This window comes from Thunnus maccoyii, chromosome 2 (assembly GCF_910596095.1).
Source record: "Thunnus maccoyii chromosome 2, fThuMac1.1, whole genome shotgun sequence".
Lineage (NCBI taxonomy): Eukaryota > Metazoa > Chordata > Actinopteri > Scombriformes > Scombridae > Thunnus > Thunnus maccoyii.
Genome location: NC_056534.1, coordinates 691,896 through 714,080, shown reverse-complemented (window position 1 = coordinate 714,080; position 22,185 = coordinate 691,896). Strand labels below are relative to the sequence as shown.

General features: G+C 41.4%; 1 protein-coding gene across 3 annotated transcripts; it reads right to left on the bottom strand.

The window, feature by feature from the left end:
* Positions 1-1,680: 1,680 nt before the first annotated feature.
* dzank1 (double zinc ribbon and ankyrin repeat domains 1) lies at positions 1,681-22,159 on the bottom strand. 3 transcript variants are annotated; one of them, XM_042425615.1, is made up of 21 exons: positions 21,614-22,159; positions 20,245-20,418; positions 19,577-19,724; positions 19,317-19,422; positions 19,045-19,108; positions 18,740-18,858; positions 18,567-18,637; positions 17,165-17,282; positions 16,605-16,718; positions 15,705-15,788; positions 15,409-15,531; positions 13,708-13,881; positions 13,397-13,631; positions 12,985-13,088; positions 12,685-12,768; positions 12,486-12,591; positions 10,885-10,943; positions 10,664-10,741; positions 10,452-10,579; positions 2,590-2,664; positions 1,681-2,472 (listed from the first exon to the last, which is right to left on the bottom strand). In XM_042425615.1, exons 2-21 carry the CDS (start codon positions 20,351-20,353, stop codon positions 2,310-2,312), a joined length of 2,262 nt encoding a protein of 753 aa, XP_042281549.1. In that variant the 5' UTR covers positions 20,354-20,418; positions 21,614-22,159; the 3' UTR covers positions 1,681-2,309. The 3 variants fall into 3 exon arrangements, with proteins under 3 accessions (XP_042281549.1, XP_042281568.1, XP_042281560.1); XM_042425634.1 differs by having other exon boundaries at positions 13,759-13,881; XM_042425626.1 differs by having other exon boundaries at positions 20,245-20,369.
* Positions 22,160-22,185: the final 26 nt, after the last annotated feature.

Below are 22,185 nucleotides of genomic sequence, written 5' to 3'. Positions count from 1 at the left end.
GAAACATAGTAGATAGAAATAAGACAAAACTGAATAAAATGAAGGAAAAATTGCAGTGTGGTGAAAGATATGATATGAATGAAGAGTCCCAAACTAAACTGAATAAAACCTCCTGAGAGGTCTGAGACCAGCTGAGAAAATGAGCAGCTGTCCAGAATAAGTCAGTAGTTGTTTACTTGACACAAAACGTTGTAATACAAGTTTTACACACTGGAATCACAGCTTGTTTTTAATTTTTTTAGTAACGTTTGAACAAATGCAGGTCTTCCTCGGGCCTAAAGTTGGTCAGAGTTGCTCATAATGTCAATACAGTTTCACCTCTATTGACGGCCAAATGAACATATACTACAGTGTTTATGTAGATCAACAAAGGAGGAATGTTCCAGTTGTCCAAACTGTCTTTGGTAAATATTTAACAGCTTTGGTTTCAGCTTTATGACTACTCCTCATTTTGATGGGGACGCTGAAACCTTGACAGGACCCACTTATAAAGATTATTCATACATAAATGTGTGTTTCTGTGTGCGCAGACCAAACTTTCCAGCAGAAGAGGCATCCAGCATCAAACTGTGTCCTTCTGGCATTGACTAATGGGAGCAGAAGGCAGTTTGGACCAGAGCATCAAGAGTCCATATACCTCCCGCATCCTGAAACCCTTCATCAGGTAAAGAGGTTCCTGAAACACTCCAACAGGAGGCTCTAAGTAGAGATGGACCCTCTTTAATAATAGTAGTAGTAGTTTTAGTTTTTATTTATTTTTATTTTCATTTCTGTGTCATCCCAAACATCTGGCCCATCCCACTTGGCATCTTCCAGTAACACATATACAGAAGCATGTGGGAAAAGAAAAGAAATGAAAACAAAACACAAATCCCAAATGAACTGTTCACAGGAAAGAACTGTTACATATCTACAGTTTATCTGGGCTGTTCTCAGACTTTCTTTAAGTAACTGATTCATTTATATATAGAGTGCCGCCACGCCTTCTTCCTCCGACTGTGACGCTGAGTCACCTGAGTTCACCTGCAGGACCTGCCAACGTCCTGTCAATGATGGGTAGACGCTGTTTTAACCGTTCTGCTGCTCCACTGCAGCACAACGCCTTGCTCAGAGGCACCTGGACTGTAGCTGCAGAGGGATGAGACGTTCTCTCTGCTCGGTTTGTCCCAGTCAGTCCAGAGATTCAACCAACTGTTCAGTTACGAACGTTCGTCTGCAAGAACCCGACAGTACTAACTGAAACAAATTTCACTGTATTTTTGTTAAATTTGTGACTGTTGGTGCTGTCAGACGACATTAACAACCAAGAAATGAAGACAAACAACAGTTAGAAATGTCACTCAGCTGTAATGTAGTTCTTCAAAATCAGAAGAAAGACTGGAACGACCAAAATCCTCGAAGACATCTAGTTCAGTACGATATCAGAGTTCAGTTCTGCTGTCTATAAATGTCTCGACTGATGACCTGTTAATTTTGTCTCATTTGCTTCAGTTTTTCCTCTACTGTTGTATAAAGTTCATCTAATTAAAGTTGTCTGGTTGTTTTTATTTCACTCATTCATTCAGTCAGCAGACTGCAGGTTGTCCAGCAGGGGAAACTGTAACATATCAGCAGCAGTTAAGACCTAAAAACATTATAAAATAGTGTGCAAATATGTATTTTATGTTACATACAAACCCATATTAAATATTAGTTTATTTTTATCAACGCTACACAGAACAAGAACAAGATCTGAAGAAACACTGTACAGACTGTCACCTGTTTCATACACAAGTTTGCAGAATACATGTCTAAAAATTAAAAAAATATATCTGACTCTAAACTTCAGTCTGACAGCAGGACAGACGTCATTTCACCAAAGTTGCAACATGAGATAATTTCCTCTCAAGTTCATTAACTAATCAATAGAATCAGCTGTTTGTTTCTGCAGACTAACACAGGGTTAGCATGTATTTACATACAGTATTACCATGGTGGATTTGTGTTTTACATTTAGACCACAATAACAGCAGTAAACATATTTAATGTTACTATAACTTATAATATTAAAACTGTAACAAGTGATGTTTCTCACATTCCTGTTCTAAACATCTACATCAGATCATAGTGAATAAAATAAAACTATCTATGAAATGTTCCTTTAAACAAACAATTTAACTATTATATGTAATCTGTTTAACAGCTGCCTGTTTATTGTAGATTTACATACAAAAACATCTTTATATTTTGCTCCTGTTTGCAGGTACAGGTGCTCAGTTTGGTCGGTAGTGACGTCATAATGCTTCCAATAAAAGTGAAGTCTGTTTCAGTCAGAAAACATCCAGGTTCAGTTTTGGTTTTCCCAGTTTGCCCAGTATGTCACATCCTGTCCGGGCGGCGAGCATGGACACCATGACGTTACAGCCGGAGCTCACCGCCACGTCATACGCCGTCTGACCAGCGGCATTCCTGTGCCTCAGGCCGGCCTTACAGCTGGAACACAAACAGCTGGTGGGTGTGATGTCATTATGACAGAGGATGATGTCATGTCTGACAGGTAAGTCAGTCACTTCTCATCATCAGCAGGTGTACAGGTGTGATGTTTGTTACCTGAGCAGGACCTCCGCACACTGCAGGCCTTCAGAGCCCAGAGCTGCAGCCTCATGCAGAGCAGTGTTCTTCATCCTGAGGAAGAGGAAGAGGAGGATTACATCACATTCAAGATTCAAGAGACTTTCTTGCTATTTGCACAGGCACACTGCAGTTCACTGGGTCAAGTTAAAAAAAAAGAAAAAAATTACAATACATTCAATTTAGATTAAATTAAAACAAGAGTGGCATGGTCTGAGGAGATATTACATTATTTACAACAGTTATTTATGGAGCTTCTAATGAAGCAGTGGAGCAGCAGCTGGAAGGAGGTTTTGCACATGCAGTTGAACTTCTGTTATTGCAGAGCAACATGATACAGCGATACATTTACCAGAGGGCACCTGACATGAATCTAAATTTTCATGAATATTGGACATTGGAGTAAACTATGACTTCCTGTGTCCACTACATGGCGCTAGAGAACACCCAATAATTATACGTCATGTTGCTGTATATCATGTGTAGACTGCACCATGTAAATTTCATGTAAATCAGATGATGTTTGTCACATAAGGCTGGTGGCGCCAAGCATGAGAAATTTGGGGTAGATTGGACGATGTAAAGCCGAGTTACAACAACTTCCTGTTTAATGCCCCAAACATGCTTTGGGCAAAATTGACTGACACGTCAAGCCAAGGGTGTTCCATAAAAACAAAAAACTTTTTTGGATGTCACCTATCAAATTTGGAGTCACTTGGATTAAATCTCTAGGAGGAGTTTGTTAAAGTACAATATCTGTCAATGGCTTCACTTTGCAAAGAAAATGCAGAGTTGATTCCAAATTGGTTGACTTTCAGTTGGACTTATGGTATGGCTACAAGAGGATTTTTTTAAAGTCCAGAAATGTTACATCTGCCTACCAAATTTTGTTCATCTATGTTAAATTTAAAGGAGGGGATTTGACTTTTGTAGGGGGTGCTATTGAGCCATTTTGCTACGTCCAAGCCCAAGACCCATACAATGTACCAAGTTTCATGAGTTTTCGAGCACCCCTAGCACCTCAAAAATGCTGAAAGTAATTAGGAGACGCTAAAGAGCCCAAATGCCATGCCCAAACCCAATTTTGATACAAATTGAAATATTTACAAGTTTGAACATGGTGCAAAGTTTCATGAGTTTTTGCGGATCCTAAAGGCCTCAAACGTGTTTGTAAAATGAAAATTGACACACAAAATCCTAATGGCTGACTTCCTGTTTGGCAAAAAGATTTGAAAAAATACGGATTATGTCAAGAATGATGACAGTATTGAACCCATCAAATTTTATTAACATCAAAGAAACTTTGTGCCAAAATGACCCTGCATTTGGGGGCACAATGGAGCCCACTGGTCACCCCCGAGCCCAATCACTATAGAACTTAGCAACTTTCCCCAGTTCTGACGTGTGTGCCAATTTTCGTGACTTTTCGAGCATCCTAAGCCCCTCAAAAATGCAATGGTGTACTATAAGAATAATAATAACAATAATAATCCTTTCAACAACAATAGGATCCTTGCACTTTCAACGGTCCCCTGGCACTGAAAGTGCTCAGGCCCTAAATATGTGAGAAAATGATGATACAGTCATGAAATTATTTTATCACTTAAGTGTAATAAATCCCTGTTGTCAGTCAGCTGTTTATTTAACCAATACATAGTGGCTGTGTATGGTTCTTCCACATGCTACTGAGGCTCCTGTTTGTTAAATGAATCAATTGTTAAATTGCCAATATGTCATGTTTCTTCAAACTTCAATCATCCAATCCACCAAACACCAAACAAGAGTCAATGGTAGAATGAGCTGTTTGGCATGGGCAGAGAAGATTTGGCAAATTTTTCATGGGTGCAACCCACATACTCAGCTCTGCTGCTCATCCCACAAATGCATGTCCGCATGTGCTAAGTTTATTTTACATCTAAATGCAAAAATGTTTTCAAATGGTGAGCAGGTTTTAACTTCTCTGTAAATGAGGAAACAGTTTTAATTCCACTTCTCATCCTGGAATGTGGCAAAGCTGGAAACCATTCCCTGTTCTTTCAAACACAACAAGCTCCACTCTGTGCTCATGTTTCCTTGTTCCCTCCCATTCAGATCTACAGTTTGCAGATGGGTGGAACCAACATGTGATGCAGTACAAGAGCTGCAGGCTGCATTTACTGCGGAAACACATGTTGTTAGATCAGAGCTCAAACCTGTTTCACTTCTCCAGAAGTGAAATTCAGACAGTCGTTGCCACTGTAGAGCTGAAATGGCGCAGAAAGGGGATCAGCTGGACCGAGAAACAATCAGCTGTTCGATCTGTCTAGAACCACTGAAGGATCCTGTGACTGTTCCCTGTGGACACAGTTACTGCATGAGCTGTATTAAAACACACTGGGATGGAGAAGATGACAACAATATCTACAGCTGTCCCCAGTGCAGACGGACCTTCACACCGAGACCTGACCTGGTGAAAAGCACCATGTTAGCAGATTTAGTGGAGCGGCTGAAGAATATTACACTCCATGCTGCTCCAGCTGATCACTGCTATGCTTGACCTGAAGATGTGGCCTGTGATGTCTGCACTGGGAGGAAGCTGAAAGCCCTCAAGTCCTGTCTGGTGTGTCTGGCCTCTTACTGTGAGAAACACCTCCAGCCTCATTATGATGTAGGTCCATTAAAGAAACACAAGCTGGTCGACCCCTCGGAGAAGCTCCAGGAGAACATCTGCTCTCATCACGATGAGGTGATGAAGATGTTCTGCCGTACTGATCAGCAGAGTATCTGTTATCTCTGCTCTGTGGCCATGACACAGTCTCAGCTGCAGCAGAAAGGACTGAGAGGCAGAGAGAGCTCGAGGTGAGTCGACAAAACATCCAGCAGAGAATCCAGGACAGAGAGAAAGATGTGAAGCTGCTTCAACAGGAGGTGGAGGCCGTCAGTCGCTCTGCTGATAAAGCAGTGGAGGACAGTGAGAAGATCTTCACTGAGCTGATCAGTCTCATCCAGAAAAGAAGCTCTGATGTGAAGCAGCAGATCAGATCCCAGCAGGAAACTGAAGTGAGTCGAGTCAAAGAGCTTCAGGAGAAGCTGGAGCAGGAGATCACTGAGCTGAAGAGGAAAGACGCTGAAGTGAAGAAGCTCTCACACACAGAGGATCACAACCAGTTTCTACACAACTACCCCTCACTGTCACAACTCAGTGCATCTACAGACTCATCCAGCATCAATATCCATCCTCTGAGATACTTTGAGGATGTGACAGCAGCTGTGTCAGAGCTCAGAGATCAACTACAGGACGTCCTGAGGGAGAAATGGACAAACATCTCACTGACAGTGACTGACGTGGACGTTTTACTGTCAGAAGCAGAACCCAAGACCAGAGCTGAGTTCTTAAAATATTCACATGAAATCACTCTGGATCCAAACACAGCACACACAGAGCTGTTTTTATCTGATGGGAACAGAAAAGCAGAACTAATGAGTCAACACCAGCTTTATCCTAGTCACCCAGACAGATTCACTGGATGTTGTCAGGTCCTGAGTAAAGAGAGTCTGACTGGACGTTGTTACTGGGAGGTGGAGTGGAGAGGGGGAGGAGTTGGTGTAGCAGTCGCATACGAGGATATCAGCAGAGCAGGAGACTCGAATGAATGTGGATTTGGTTTTAATGATAAATCTTGGGCTTTATATTATCAAACTAACAGTTACAAATTTTGGTTCAACAAAATCAAAACTCCCATCTCAGGTCCTCATTCCTCCAGAGTAGGAGTGTACCTGGATCACAGAGCAGGTATTCTGTCCTTCTACAGCGTCTCTGAAACCATGACTCTCCTCCACAGAGTCCAGACCACATTCACTCAGCCTCTCCATGCTGGACTTTATTTCTATTATCCTTATTATGGAGACACAGCTGAGTTGTGTAAACTGAAATAGACAGAAGTCATTTCAGACTTCATGTGTCAGATTCTGTTGTAATTCTTCATGTTTTTGTCTCCATTGTTTCTGAGAGCTCGTTGCTGTGGTGTTTCTGAACTGCACAGAGATCAGCTGTCAAACAAACTGGGATTGTCAACACTTTTCTTTTCATTTGTTGTTCTGTTGATGTTTTCAGTTTCTTTAAACGTCACTTCTTCCTGTGTTTTTATCACTGCTCATGACAATGTCTTTAACCTTCACTGACGTTGATCCAACTGTACTTGCAAAGTGGAACAGTGGTGTCTGTGGATTTTGGCTTTTCTCAACTAATAGCAGGATGCCTGGCTATTATTCCTGAGTTTGCTACTGTTGCTATCAAACCCAAGTTTGCCTATGTAACTGCAGGAAAAGTAATGCACTGGTATCTGTCTTACTGTCAGTACAGCGGTGGACTGTTTTGTTGTCTATGATCGTGAGGAGCGAGCTCTAGAGCTCTTGTGCCTTAAGTTTTCTTAACTTGTGGCTCGGGGCTGTAACACTTTGGGTAGCCAGAGCCAGAGAGGCATTCAAAGGTGCTGTCACCATCTGATGGATGGTGACTGTGTTATGAACTGTGGTCAGAGATGCTGAGGTCATCATCTGGTCCGTCCATTGGGTGGTCATGCTTCTGGGCCAGAATCTCTGCGTATGGCCTTCTAAAGCTTCTAGTGTGTGAATGCCTGTCTTGGCACAGTTGATGGACATGGCGGTTACACTCAGTGTCCCTATGTGGCCTTTTGTCATCCCCCTTTGGACAGTTGTGAGAGTGATCTTTTGAGGCAGTAGACCCGTTTGATGTCTGTTCTAGGCTCTGTGCTAGGTAAGAAATAAACTGCTCTAGACAGGGGTTTCCTATTGTTGTCTCTAGAACAGAGGGTCAGATTAAGCAGTTGTCTAGTTCAACAAAACAATGTGGTTGGCTATGGTGTTGCATGGCAGACACCTTGTAGTGTAGTTTGGGCAGCAGACTACCCTCATCAAACAATGTGGTAGCCTACACTATGGAGACAGATTTCAGCATGTACTGAGTAAGATGCATTGCAGCAACAGTCAGAGGATAACTTCTAAGTTTCACAGGGCTGGTAGCACGTCTCTATCTCACAGGCTCTATTTCTTATTCAGGCTGGAATGCATGGCAGTAACAGCCACGTACAAGCTCTCTATGTTTCACAGGGCTGATGGTACACTGTGTTTTAATTAAAAAGGGGAGCACTGAAATTAACAGCCAATTCTGACAGCTTGACTAGATTGCATGGAGTATGTGGTATTCTAATACTGAACCAAAATTCTTACAATTCCTACAGAGCAGGTTCAACTTGAATGGCTAGCACAAACAGCAAGCTCTTAATGTAACACTATGGGGAACACTCTAAATACTTAAAATGTTAGTTATCAATAACTCAAGATTTGGGTTATCTAAATTTGGTGAATGAATCTATTTTCACCACAATGCACTTATTTGTAAGTACAGCTGGATGTCTACTCCTGTGGCAGACTAGTTGTGTTGAATATAAAGGCTTTTGGATGGTCTTAAGGTTTTAGATTCCAGAATTTTGGTTTTGGGAAAAAAATAATTTTCCAAACATTGCACAATGATGAATGATTGCCATCAATGGTCTGCCTCACACGGGGGACCATTTTGCTAGGCCTTGGTTACGTGGTTTGGCTATCAGCAACAATTAATGATTATCAAAGATAATTATTAATTATTAAAATCAACAAAAATTATTAATAAGATTTTATTATAATGGTGCACCACCCTGGAGTCAGGGAAAAAGATTGCCAAATTCAGTCTTAAAATTTACTAAACTATCACTTTGGATCTCTGATAAATTAATTAACTTAATAACTATAGCCAAAATTACCTATATCAATACCTATACCTATACATGTCAAAAGCTAGTTAGAGTTGAAGGATTTTGGAGTTCTTTGCAGAGCAGAGGTTGGCAAAACTCATTCTTGTGCAACATTAAACAGACAGTGTGTATTTACAAATATAAAAGAGCAATACAAACAACGTGTAATCTGGCTAAATGTACCTATACACAGATGTATGTGTGAGTGTGAGTTTGTATGTAGGTGTAGCACAGGGCATGCAGACAATATTGCTGAGAAAGAGAACAGAAGGTATCAGGTTAGGAAGAGGTTTGTATGCAAGGCCTAGTTACTGGGTGTGACATGTGTGAAGCATAAACTAACCTTAGCTTAATAGTATAGCTATTCAGTAGTTTAACAATGGAAATGCACCGCAACAATAAAACTCAGTGGACACCATTAAACCATCGACGAGGTTAACAGTCTATGCTTAGCCATGCTATGCTATGCTGTATTTTGCTAGGCTATGCCCAGTTGTTACCAAGTCCATGGAGAAAGTGATGCTTTATGGTGTTCTGCTTCTTAGCTGGTGAATCCATGAATGAGCCAGGCTGAGAAGTTTTGGCTTCAAGGCTGAAGGATGCAGGCTTTGCTGGATAGTTGGCGTTCCAGTCGTGCAGAGGGTGCAGGTCACTGTGGAGGCCACTGATCGTGCCTTTGTTGTCAAAGTTTGCCTTTGTTGCTAGGGTTAGGGTTAGGGTTAGGGTTTGCATTGCTGCTTGTTCAGGGGAGTTCTGTGCGTGTCTGCTTGGAGCAGACCACACTAGGTCAGAGAGCTTCAGGCTGCAGGAGTCACGAGTAGCTCCTGGGGGGGGGGTTTCAGCCCTGCTGCAATGACTCTGCTGCTAGCTGAGCCGTGAGGGGAAAGAAACAGAGAAGAAGGGAACCTCTCGTTTTGTTCGCCTTGTGGAGTTCACACTTGGGTGCGAACAACCAAGGACTCTGGGGAAATTCTTGAGGTTCTTGAGGACTCCCTTTGTGGTCGGCCGGTGAGACCCAACAGCAGTGGATGCTTGTATCTTCACATTTGAGATACAAGCAACCACTGCCAGTTTATACTGATGTTAACTTGCTCTTTTATATGATACTCTGCAACCCAGACGGATGTTTCACAACTCTTACTGTTGTTCTGAAAGTTTGTCCAGAATCACATAAACATGTTATTTTGTTAAGAAGTTGTAAAATAATAAAGTAACATTAGTGGAGCTGATGACAAGTTCAGGTTTTATGGTAAATGGACTGTACTTGTATAGCACCTTTCTGGTCTTCCGACCACTCAAAGCTCGTTTACACTATGTGTCACATTCACACGCTGAATGGGTACAGGGGCTACCATGCAAGGTCCTAACCTGCCAATCAGGGGGAACTAACCATTCATACACATTCATACATTGATGGCACAGCCAAAGAGGAGCAATTTGGGGTTCAGAATCTTGCCCTTTGACATACGGACTGGAGGAGCTGGGAATTGAGCCGCCAATCTTCCGATTAGTGGATGACCCGCTCTACCCCCTGAGCCACAGCTGCCCCATATTTTAACCATCAACCTTTTGGTGAACAGACGAATGCGGCAATTCATTTTCATACAACAGCTACTGATGATTATACTCTCATTTATTCCACCACACAGTGATATTTTAGCTACAGCTTTCTCTAACCCTTCACATGATGTTAGCTGGTTATGTAAATACAAGATCCTACGTCCCTGGGTGGGCTTGAGTCACCAACCTTTCGGTTAACAGCCGAATGTGCTGACTGATTGCGCCACAGAGACAGCTTTATGAGTTGAGTGAGGAGTAATTTCACTTTCAATTGCGCCTCACAGGATGAATTTGCATCTAAACACGTCTTTGTGTTGATGTTTAATTTTGATTAATATTTTAAGAATGTTTCAGTCCATGAAACCAACTCTGTTTTTAAAATGGATATTTTACTCGAAGTTTGACATCTAACAGACCCAAACAACAGTTAAGATATCGAGTTATTAGTAAGTTATTAACTTATTAATTAATCATGAATTGTCTTCTTACTGTCCGGACTGCTGGTTGATGTCGGCGCCTTGCTGCACCAGAACAGGAAGGACATCATGGTGACCATTCACCACGGCAACCGCCAGCGCGTGTCGGCCGTCGCTCCCGCAGCAGGAGGGATCCGCCCCCTGTTGGTTAACAAACAAACAGAGCAGTCAGAGTTAACATCAGGTGAGCCAGGGGAGCTGCTGATTGGCCAAAGAGGCTTGTACCTGATCCAGGAGCAGCTGGACGACGCTGATCTGACCTCGACCTGGACCCAGCTCCCTCAGCAGCTGACTGTCCTTCACCTGCAGCCAGGACAACCAATCACACACAAGATTCATAAATGGACAGGAAGAACCTTAGTTTGTCTTCTTTTCCATTCAGTCTCCCTTTTAAATCCCAGAAGACTAACAGAAATAAATCTGAGCAGCAGATAAAAGTTTCTTACCGGAGGTTTGGGCGCTGGGTTCAGTTTGAGGGGTTTCATCAGAGCTGTCAGATCATTTCCTGTCAGACACACAAATAAAACCACAGGGGAGCACTGACTGATGGATCATGTTTTATATTTCATTTTATAAGTTTACATGAGTTTTAACAGATGTTTGATCTAACGAGGACGATGACTCATAGCTGTCCACTGACCTCCCAGCAGGTTCCCTCGTGTTGAATGTTTACAGTCATATAAACATCAGGTCACACCAACATTTACAGTCTAACTGAGAAATAAATCAATCAATCATTTCACTGGAATCTCCGTGATCAGTAAATTTGAAGTTTGCACATTGAGTTCAGCTTTAGTGAACATTTAAACAATAATTCTGTTGACCAACGGCAAACACAGATGACCTTTGAGGGGACAGAGAGCCAGAGAGGTCAAAATGGAGGAAGCCATTGTGTTAGCTGTGTAGCATCATCCACTTTTACTTTACTTTCAGTTAACTGTGTTGACTTATTGTCTAATTAACGAACATTGTTCTGCACAGGCCTTAAACTGAGACCTGACCCCACTGACCCGACTGACGCAGACCCAACTGATTATTGACTGTTAGCTCACTAGGCTAATACAACACATTGCTACCACTGATGTTTTATATGAGCTGGATACCAGACTCAAATATGGCACCTGATAATTGCTATGAAAGCTATGAAAGCCCCCCCCCCCTCCCCCCTCTTTCTAACCTAAATGAAAGTAGGTAGGAAATGTGGACAGTCGCTGAGCCTAAAACAGCTACCAAAGCTGTCAGAGTGCACGTTATTCTAAACCACATAACATGCAGGCAATCAACAACGTTGCTGACATGTTGAACTGACGTTGTTACGTAACGTTGTGTTTATTGTTTCTACATCTGAAAATAACATCTGCATTAAATGGGTAAAAATGGGATCATAACTCAGTGTGAGTATTTTTACCCATTACATGTTCTTCATTATAAATTCAGCTCTTCCCTTTACTTTTTTAAATAATCCAATCCAATCCACTTTATTTATATAGCACGATTTTAACAAACACAAGGTTTCCAAAGTGCTGCAAAGCAAGATAAAAAAAACCAAACCACAATAAATAGCACAACAGAACACAATAAAACGATGAAGGACACAATAGGATAAAAGTAATAAAATAAGATAAAATCAAATAAAATCAAATAAGATAAAATCACATAAAACATAAATAAGAGTCACTGAGTATTGGTCTATCATGCAACATAGAACTAAAGTATTTCCCATCATCTGAAAAAAACTGCCCTGGAAATTATGCACAATGCCCCAAAAACATATTTCCGTTGCAAAGAGAAGTATAAATTTCCTGCTCTGCTGTGAACTGAAGCTTTAAACTTTAAAACTTGAAACTTGAAACTTTAAAATGTTTTAGTTTGAACTTCTCATGTATGACTTCACTTTTACTCACCGTTCTAAACTTCTTCTTATAAATCTGTCTCTGCACACTTAGATTCTCAGGTTGATTCTCGCTCAAATTCATTTTTTCACTCATGCAGATTTTAATAATTAATGAATGTTGTTCATGTAGAGGTTTGTAATGTGAGTTCTTACTGAGGCTGCTGCTGTTGGCAGATCGCTCTGTGACGCTGCTCAGAGTCTCAGACCGACCAGCAAGTAAAACGCTGTCACCTGCTGGTCCGACCTGTTCAGGACCCACCTGAGACCAAACAGATGTCAGTCAGTCACGACTCCACACTTCACTTCATTTTTCTGCCTCATTGAGTCACAGCTCAGGTTCCATTAATCAGACCTGTTTTTCTTCCTGTCCAGCCGACACGAAGCTGACAGTCAGACTGACTTCGTAGCGATCTTCCTGAATCACAGCAGAAACCATCTGAGGAAAGCAGGAACACAACATGTCATGTGACACCCTGGAAGGGAACTGCAGCGCTGCCGACACCTGTTCAGGTGAATCTGATGCCTGACAGCACAAAGTTGTTTAAAACTGAGTCTGAACTGGTGAGGTGAAGGTGAGGAGCAGGTGAGGTGAGGTACAGGTGAAATGAGGTACAGGTGAAGTGAAGTACAGGTGTGTTGAGGTGTGTTGTACCCGGCCCAGGCGGGGCTCTCCCAGCAGAGCCCTGAAGGGGGCGTTGTTCTGGGCGTAGCTCCTCAGGTGAGCACACACATGATCCAGCTGCTTCCTCCAGTAACCTGAAGAACAACACGAGAGAAGACTGCTGATATACCTGCTGATACTCACTGCTGCTGTAGTACTTCACCTCAGCCAGGGTAGTAGTATCAGTAGTACGTCACCTCAGCCAGGGTAGTAGTATCAGTAGTACTTCACCTCAGCCAGGGTAGTGGTATCAGTAGTAGTATCAGTAGTAGTATCAGTAGTACTTCACCTCAGCCAGGGTAGTAGTATCAGTAGTACTTTACCTTAGCCAGGGTAGTAGTATCAGTAGTACTTTACCTTAGCCAGAGTAGTAGTATCAGTAGTAGTATCAGTAGTATTTTACCTCGGCCTGGGCTGATGGCGGTCAGCAGTGGATGGCGGTCTCTGGACACCTGCTGCCTGCTGAGTTGTAGCGCCCTCTGCTGCTCCTTCCTGTGGAGCTTGGTGGCTGATGGGTAATAGAGTCCTACAGTCTGTGTGTACTGCTCTGCAGTGGGAGGGGCTAACGGCACACCGGGCACGGCGCCAGATGAGGGCATGGCCTTCCAGGTGGCATCATGGGAAATCGAGGTTGAAGCCTGCTCACACAGAGAGGACTCAGCTGGTTAACCTGATATATGTTGTGTGTGACGTGCTGTCGGCGGTAAAGTGTACCTGGTTGGTGGTGGCGCCCCCTGTGGGCTGGGTAGTGTTGCTGCAGTGTACCTGAGAGGATGTGGTCGGGGCCGGTGCTTCCAGGAAGACGCCACAGGCAGCGCAGTAGAAGGCATACGGGTGTCCGCTCGCTCCACACCGCCAACACATGACACAGCTGGCTGCATGGCCGGGCTAACAACACACATCACATCACTACATGTCACACATTAGCTTTGCACAAAGACAGGAAGCAGGGAGAAGCTGTTAGCTTAGCTCCATCAAAAGAGAAAAAAAAAACCCTCCAACAACTGCATGTTTTTATCTTGTTTATAATTATTTGCAGAAATCAAAATGTAAAAACGAGCTAAGGAGAGGATTACTTGTAAATCAGACAATTTTAACAGTATTATTAGCTGTAGCAGTAATTTTAGCTGTAAAAGCAGTAACAGTAGTTTAACGAACATGTAAATCAGACAGCTTTGGAGTTGATCTTTCATGTTTGACATCCTTTGATAAATGTTCTGGTAATGTCAACATTTATCAAAGGATGATTGTGTTGGACACCACCAGACAAGCTAACACTGCTCAGTGAGCGGATGTTTATTTCAGTGCAGTTTGAGCTCTGAGCTAATTTGTGGCATGATGCTAAGTTGGAGTTAGCTGGTTTACTGCAGGTTAACTACAGACTAACTGCAGGCTAACAGCAGGCTAACAGCAGGCTAACTGCAGGCTAATTGCAGGCTAACTGCAGGCTAACTGCAGGCTAACAGCTTCTGAACTAATTTCTGTGCTAAAAAAGCAGCTTAATAAGTTCCTGCTATAGTAGTTAGTATGTATTCAAACTAAAGTGCTGTCTCGTTTAAGGTCACTCAATAATGACTTTGCTTGCTTGATTCAGAGGTCTGGTGTGAGGCTAATCTATATGGAGGACTACAAGGGTCACGGAAATAATAATAAAGCATTTCATTAATTAATAACTAACAATTCAAAAGAGGAATTATAAAAAGAATTTACAAATAAAATAATTATCCATCAATAAATTGTTCAATTTAAAAAGGAATTTACAAAAGCAACTTGGAAATAGTCAATAATAATAATTTAATACTATTTCCATGACCCTTGTGGTCCTCCGTAAATCTAGCTGTGTGAAGACTCTGTTTATAACTAAACTAACATGACACAGCCTGGTGGTTACTGCACTGCTAACTTAAAACATGCTAATGAAGGCCTTGGAGTTGTTAGCTCTATTTGTGCTGAGCTAGGCTAGCATAGAGCTAGCTATACTAGAAGCAGACAGCCTCATCGCATCAACTAACAACAGATACAAATCAGTGGTGGAAAGTAACTAAGTACATTTACTCAAATACTGCACTTAAGTACAATTTTGAGGTTTGGAGCATTTCCATGTGATGCTACTTTATACTTCCACTCCACTACATTTCAGAAGGAAATTTTGTACTTTCTACTCTGAAATTTTTACTAAAATATTACATAAAATAACATAATGATAAGAAAATAAATCACTCTGCTTTATTGAGGATTAAACCAGTGGTTGCCACATACTGTTTGGCTCGTGGCTCTTTATAAATCATCAGTGTTTTTTTTCTCTTTGTCCTGTTTGCTGTTTGCAGTCCCACTAGTAGTCTGTCCTCACCTGTTTTCAGTGACAGGTTGGTCAGCTGTGTGTGATGTCATGTGTGAGCTCAGGTGTGTGTTCACCTTGGAGCCGCACCAGTCGCAGTATCTGGCGTCGCTGTGGTTTATACGTTTACATCTGGAGCACGACAACATCCTGCTGTCTGCTGACGGGACAGAGGGGGCGCCGTTACCGACACACACCGCCTGCAGTGTGTGAATGATCAAAATAATAAAATGTTAATTATCAGCAATGAATCAGAATGAATAAATTATATTATGTATATAATTATATTATATTGTGTTTTTGTATCAGTGTGTGCAGGTCTGTGTTCAGGTGTGTGTGTAGATGTGTGTATGTGCGTGTGTGCAGGTGTTACCGGCTGCAGGTGGCTCTCGCAGGTCAAACAGCTGGAGATGTGAGCTGGATTTCCGCTTCCGCAGCAAACACAAACAATATGATCCTACACAGCAAACACACACACACACACACACACACACACACACACACAGACACACAGCAAACACACACACACAGACACACACACAGACAAACACACACACACACACACACACACACACACACACACATACACACACACACGAAAACATCACAGTATTATAAGAATCCATTTTATTTGGAAACTTATGAGATTAAATTGTAATTTTACTTTTAAAAGTCAATATTATGGGAGAAAGTGAAGTTCAACAAGAAAATGTATATTATGAGAAAAAGCAGTAATTTCACAAGGAAAATATTGCAATAATTAAATTGTAATTTCACAAGATAAACTTAAAATTTTATGAGAAAACATCACAATATTATGAGAATAAAGTTTTAGATCTTACTAGAAACACATTATGACAACAAACAGTTAGTAAGCCAATTATTAGAAATTATTAAAGAGGAAAAGAAAATACTACGAGAAACATCAAAACATTATAAGACTTACACTGTAATTTTACAAAATAAACTGTGAATTCTACAAGAAAACATCTATATGATAATATAAATGATAACATTATAACATCATGAACAATGTGTTCAGTTTCAGTACTTTAAACAATGAAAATGGTTGAAATTTCAAATTTAAGTGGTTGAGACAGTCAAAGCGTGTGTGTGTGTGTGTGTGTGTGTGTGTGTGTGTGTGTGTGTGTGTGTGTGTGTGTGAGAGTGTGAGTGTGTGTGTGTGTGTGTGTGTGCGTGCGTGCGTGCGTGCGTGTTTCTGTGTGTGTGTGTGTGTGTGTGTGTGTGTGTGTGTGTGTGTGTGTGTGTGTACCTGCAGTCGAAGGCTGGACTGTGGTTGTAGCTGTTGATGGATGGAAGCTTCACAGATCAAACAGGTCTCAGTGTTCACAGGAACCACAGTGTGACAGAACAAGCAGCGCAACATCTGACACCAAAACACACATAAACTCGGTATGACATCACGATGACACGTCACTGTTAAACTGTGGCTGTGAACCAATAAGAACAACATTTCCAAACAGCTGACAGAACACGGACGCCATGAAATGACGACTAAAGTAACAATGAACATCAGAAGATGACTCTAAGATGTTCGGGTGTATCTGAGATGTTCGGGTGTATTTGAGACGTTCAGGTGTATCTGAGACGTTCAGGTGTATCTGAGACGTTCGGGTGTATCTGAGACGTTCGGGTGTATTTGAGATGTTCAGGTGTATCTGAGACGTTCAGGTGTATCTGAGACGTTCGGGTGTATTTGAGATGTTCAGGTGTATCTGAGACGTTCAGGTGTATCTGAGACGTTCGGGTGTATCTGAGACATTCAGGTGTATCTGAGATGTTCAGGTGAATCTGGGATGTTCAGTGCAGTACCTGTCCTCCCTCAGCAGGGGGCAGTCTCTGTTCAGGTAACGGAGGAACCACAGCGCCACACTGAGCACAGAACCGAGCCAAAGGATCCGAAGGACGAAGACTCAAACACTGAGCACACCTGGACAGAGCAACCGGCAGGTTATTGGGCTGATTTGTTGATTTGAAATGTTTTCACAAAGCTCAAGATGAACTCTTCCTTATTTCACTGTTACACATTAAATCCATAACACATTTATTATAAACTAGCTCGTTTTCTGTTTGTTCTGTTTGATATCAAGTTGCTCTTGTTTCAAATCAACATCTGGTAAACATGTACTGACTCTTGAAAATGTCTTTGATCCTGTAAACAGTAAATTTGTTCAAAATGAACTGATCACCCTGAAAGACACGAGGATTTGTTTTTTTTCCAAAAACACAAGGTGAGACGACTGATCAGGAAAAGAATATTGATTGTAACATAAAAAAATATGGCTGAAATGATCAGCTGTCAACATACTTTTGGCTTTTGTGGCGCCATTGATGTGGTACAGTTTATTATCATGTTCCACATCGGTACAACTACGTCTGTGACACCCACTAATGAATTTTTTGGTTATTTGAATAATTGTTTCAACAGACTGCCAGCAGAGGCCGCAGACATACAGGGACGTCACTCACATGCTGTCAGCTGTGCAAGCTAGCTGCACCAGTGACGGAAAGCATGACGTCATATTATTTGTTGCTTGCAGGTGAGAAATTATATGTCATAAAGTACTGACGATAAATTGTTGTTAACTTGTAATGTTCGTTAATGCAGTGTTGAATGTGTTTTGTATGAATAAGAAGCTGAAGGTTATGTGACTGTTTGTTTACTAGCATAGCATGCTAGTCTCATGTTAGCCGTCTAATTAGCTTTGTTTCTTTTAACTTTGACAGTTTTATTACAGTCGTGGTTACGTTATACAGTTGATTAGCTGTTACAAAATGGTGCTTAGTCATGTTAGGATTATTGTCTTTAACAAAGGCATTTTTATTTATCATTTTACTTTTCATTTCATGATGTACCGGCATAATGTCAGAGTAGTGGAACTGAATACAGTAGGAATTATTACCTGATTTATTATAATGTATATAAGCAAAGCCATGCATAGAAGCGAGCTGTGCCAGTGAATGAGAGCATGACTACATCATTTTATTTGTTACTTGCAGAAATATTAAAATATGTGGCAGCTGAATCCTGTTATTCAACGGCTGCAACATGATGTACGTACATATGGAAATCCTGGAGGAAACCTCAGAGGGTCCTGAAATACTTACAAAGGATCTTCTGACAAAAATCAGAACTGAGATGAAGGACAGAAAGAACAAATACATGCTAACGTGCTAACTGTCCATTAGCAGACACTTTAGCGCCTGTTCGTACCGCAGGAAGTCGGTCTCTCTTTGGATTCGGGTCGTCTGCGTGCTGCTCAGCTGCTTCGATACGCCCAAACTCTGACAGACAGGAAACACAACAGAATAAACAGAAGTCAATAGTTTCAGCACTGCGGCAGAGAACTGTTAGTCTGAAAGAGTCGGGTTGTTTGGCCTGTTTACCGCTGACTGGGAGCATTGAGAGGAACCAGTTTGGGTGGCGGCGGCGGTCGGAGATCCCAGTCGACTCTTCAGGAAACGAGGACCTGATGGAGGAGAGGTGGTTCCCATCATCCTCGGCTCTGAAGACAGACAACAGTAAATCTGTGTCAGTTTAGTTTCTGACAGATTGTTTAATTTGAACTATGCTAGGCTAAGCTAGGCTAACATCCTGGATCACACGTCAGAGCGTCCTTGAAAAAATGTTTGATTTTGCTTCTCAAAAAATTCCGATACAGTTTGTGATGTTTTATGTGCCCAGAGCAGACCTGGAGGCCTCAGTGACGAACCGGCAGAGTTCTCAGCAGACCACCAAGTTCCTTCAGACGGACGCTGAAATGAAAACAAGCGACTGATGAACGTGAAGGATTTCTTTATCTCAAATCTGCACAGTGTTTGTTTCACTTTAAACCATCAGGACATCAGTGCCGTTCTGTCAGAGCTCATGAAGAACGATGCTAATGTGGATCCTCTGCAGGGGCAGTAAGACACGGGGCTGATGGGAAATGTAAGTCTGAATGTGGTGAGGATGTTTGATTACCTGCTGGTCGCTCTGCAGGAAGTTCTCCTCATCCTCCTTCCTGCTGTTTGAATCCACAAGTTCAACAAAGAAAACCTTCGTCACTGTGGAGCTTTCTCTGCCGTCACTGCGGAAAAGATGCAGCAAAGGTTCCACGTCAGAGAAAACTCACATATTAAACGGGCAGACTGAGTGTAGTTTCTATACTTATTTCCCAAAATGTTGAACGATTCCTTTCCTGTAACCTCCTCCCAGTGTCACAGTGTCAGGTGAGCAGTTACCTGGTGACAGCCAGAGCTCTGACAGCCACCCGACCAGCGGGCAGCAGGATCGGCTCGCTGTACTTCCTGCTGCTGCCCGCTGACCCCCGTTGTATGGCCGCCGGCTTCGACCCATCCAGAGTGTAGAAGATCAGCACTGCAGGAGTGTCTGCAGAGACGAAAACACCCGTTAAACACACCTGGCAACACTATAGCTGTATAACCAATCAGAGGGTCAGGAAGGTCTGAGAGTCAACGCTGCCTGACAGACAAAACTCAGGACAGAAGAGTTCATGTTGTACTTGTTGGTTATAGTACAAAGTGCTCTCTGCAGATCATAGAGGCCACTTTCTGGTCACGTTATAGATCCACGTAGACCTTCATATCTACACAGACTGTAACCGATCAGGGATGAAGTTCATGAGGTGAAATCTGCGTCATCCTTCCACCTGATGTCTGTCTAAAGCTCAGTCTACAGTGTTCAGAGGTGAAAATAAAACACAATTAAATCAGCTTTTTCTTTTGAGGTGAGCGTGAGTGGCTGATAATAAAAAGCAGATCACGCAGACTCAGGTCATAGAAATATCTCAAAGCTTTACATGGATTATAGAAGCTGAAACAATATACTGGATATAAAGATTACATCACGACTGGAGGGAAAATTAAATAAACATCTGATGGTGGTTTACCTGACTGGATGGAGACAGGTGTGCTGGTGTCGATGTGGTTCTTGGCTCTGTGTGTCTGCAGGTGGATGATGGGAATGATGAGCGGAGCCGCCACCGATCCTGCTGTCATGACGACGACTATCCGGCTTTCAATCAATCGATCAGTCAGTCAGTCAATCAGATCAATATCTGTTTCTGTAGTTTAAGTATTACAGCAAAGTACATAAGTATTATGAGCTTGATGTAGTTAAAGTATTGCAGTAAAAGTACATAAGTATTATGAGCTTGATGTAGTTAAAGTATTGCAGTAAAAGTACATAAGTATTATGAGCTTGATGTAGTTAAAGTATTGCAGTAAAAGTACATAAGTATTATGAGCTTGATGTAGTTAAAGTATTGCAGTAAAAGTACATAAGTATTATGAGCTTGATGTAGTTAAAGTATTGCAGTAAAAGTACATAAGTATTATGAGCTTGATGTAGTTAAAGTATTGCAGTAAAAGTACATTAGTATTATGAGCTTGATGTAGTTAAAGTATTGCAGTAAAAGTACATAAGTATTATGAGCTTGATGTAGTTAAAGTATTGCAGTAAAAGTAGTGGTTTGGTCCCTCTGACTGATATATTATTATATATGACATCATTAGATTATTAATAGTGAAGCATCAGTGTTAGAGCAGCATGTTACTGTTGTAGCTGCTGGAGGTGGAGCTAGTTTACACTACTTTATATACAGTTAGCTAGTTTAGTCCAGTGGTTCCCAACCTAGGGGTCGGGCCCCTCCAAAGGGTCAGCAGATAAATCTGAGGGGTGGTGAGATGATTAATGGGAGAGGAAAGAAGAAAAAACAAAGTTCTGATACACAAATCTGTTTTCAGTTTTTGGACTTTTTCTCTAATCTTTGATTTTTGCTGAAATATTGGATCATTTGAACATTTATTGAAATGAAAGCATGTGAGAAGTTTAGAGGGAAAAATCACTATTTGGTGGAGCTGTTAACAACTCATAGACATGTGAAATGTGACCCCGACTACACACTGCTTTTTGTAAGACGTCAAAAGACAAAAAGGTTGGAAACCACTGGTTTCATCTTTAACAATGTGTTGTATTTTAAAAGCTTGTTATATTATCCATTGTGTCAAATCTTCATCTGAAAAGTAACTAAAGCTGTCAAATAAATGTAGTGGAGTAGAAAGTACAATATTTCCCTCCCCTGTGTGCAGTCTGCAGTATATCTGACGGCTTCACTTTATCTTCCGGTAAACAAACGAACCTTCAGGTGAATTTAATTAATTAGTAATTAATTTCCAGTCTGAACTTCAACAGAGACACAAACAGATTTATCGCACTGCGCATGTCTGCTCACATTAATACTGAATAATCGGTCTTACTTTGGATGAAACAGGACAGTTTGGTTGATCCGGATCCAGCAGCCGTTTACACAAGCGTCACCATAGCAACGAGGGCTGCCCGGTGGAGCGCTCGTTTCATACGCACTAAGTGACGGAGGAGGGAGGGACGATTAAAACTGTGGAGAGCTCTATCTATCTATCTATCTATCTATCTATCTATCTATCTATCTATCTATCTATCTATCTATCTATCTATCCAAAGCTTTAAAACACAAATTGGTAATATCAATGCAAAAAACCCGTAAAAAGTAATGTCAAGAGAATGTAGAAAAGAAGTTTTACTAGCAATTTGTTATCACTTCATGGTATTAACCGTAATTCCAAGAAAATGTTTATATATATGTGATTAAAAAAATATATATCTATTGTTCTTAATTATATTGTGTTTTGTATTGTTTGATAGCTGGATGTGTACTGTTTTAGTCTTAGTGCAATTTAAATATTATTTTGCGTACTATGAATTTTACAAGTTGTCATTTTATTCTAATTTTAGGAGGACAAAGGATGAAAATTAACCCTCTAGGCTTTTTAATGTTTATTAATTAGCATTT

Bases quoted from the DNA above. Each gene is read 5' to 3' on its own strand.
- dzank1 (XM_042425615.1), bottom strand. From the start codon at position 20,353: ATGACAGCAGGATCGGTGGCGGCTCCGCTCATCATTCCCATCATCCAC. The intron at 19,109-19,316 runs GTAATCAAACAT...TTTTCATTTCAG, and splicing joins TCCTGCAGAGCGACCAGCAG to CGTCCGTCTGAAGGAACTTG. The intron at 13,632-13,707 runs GTACACTTTACC...CTGTGTGAGCAG, and splicing joins GGGGCGCCACCACCAACCAG to GCTTCAACCTCGATTTCCCA.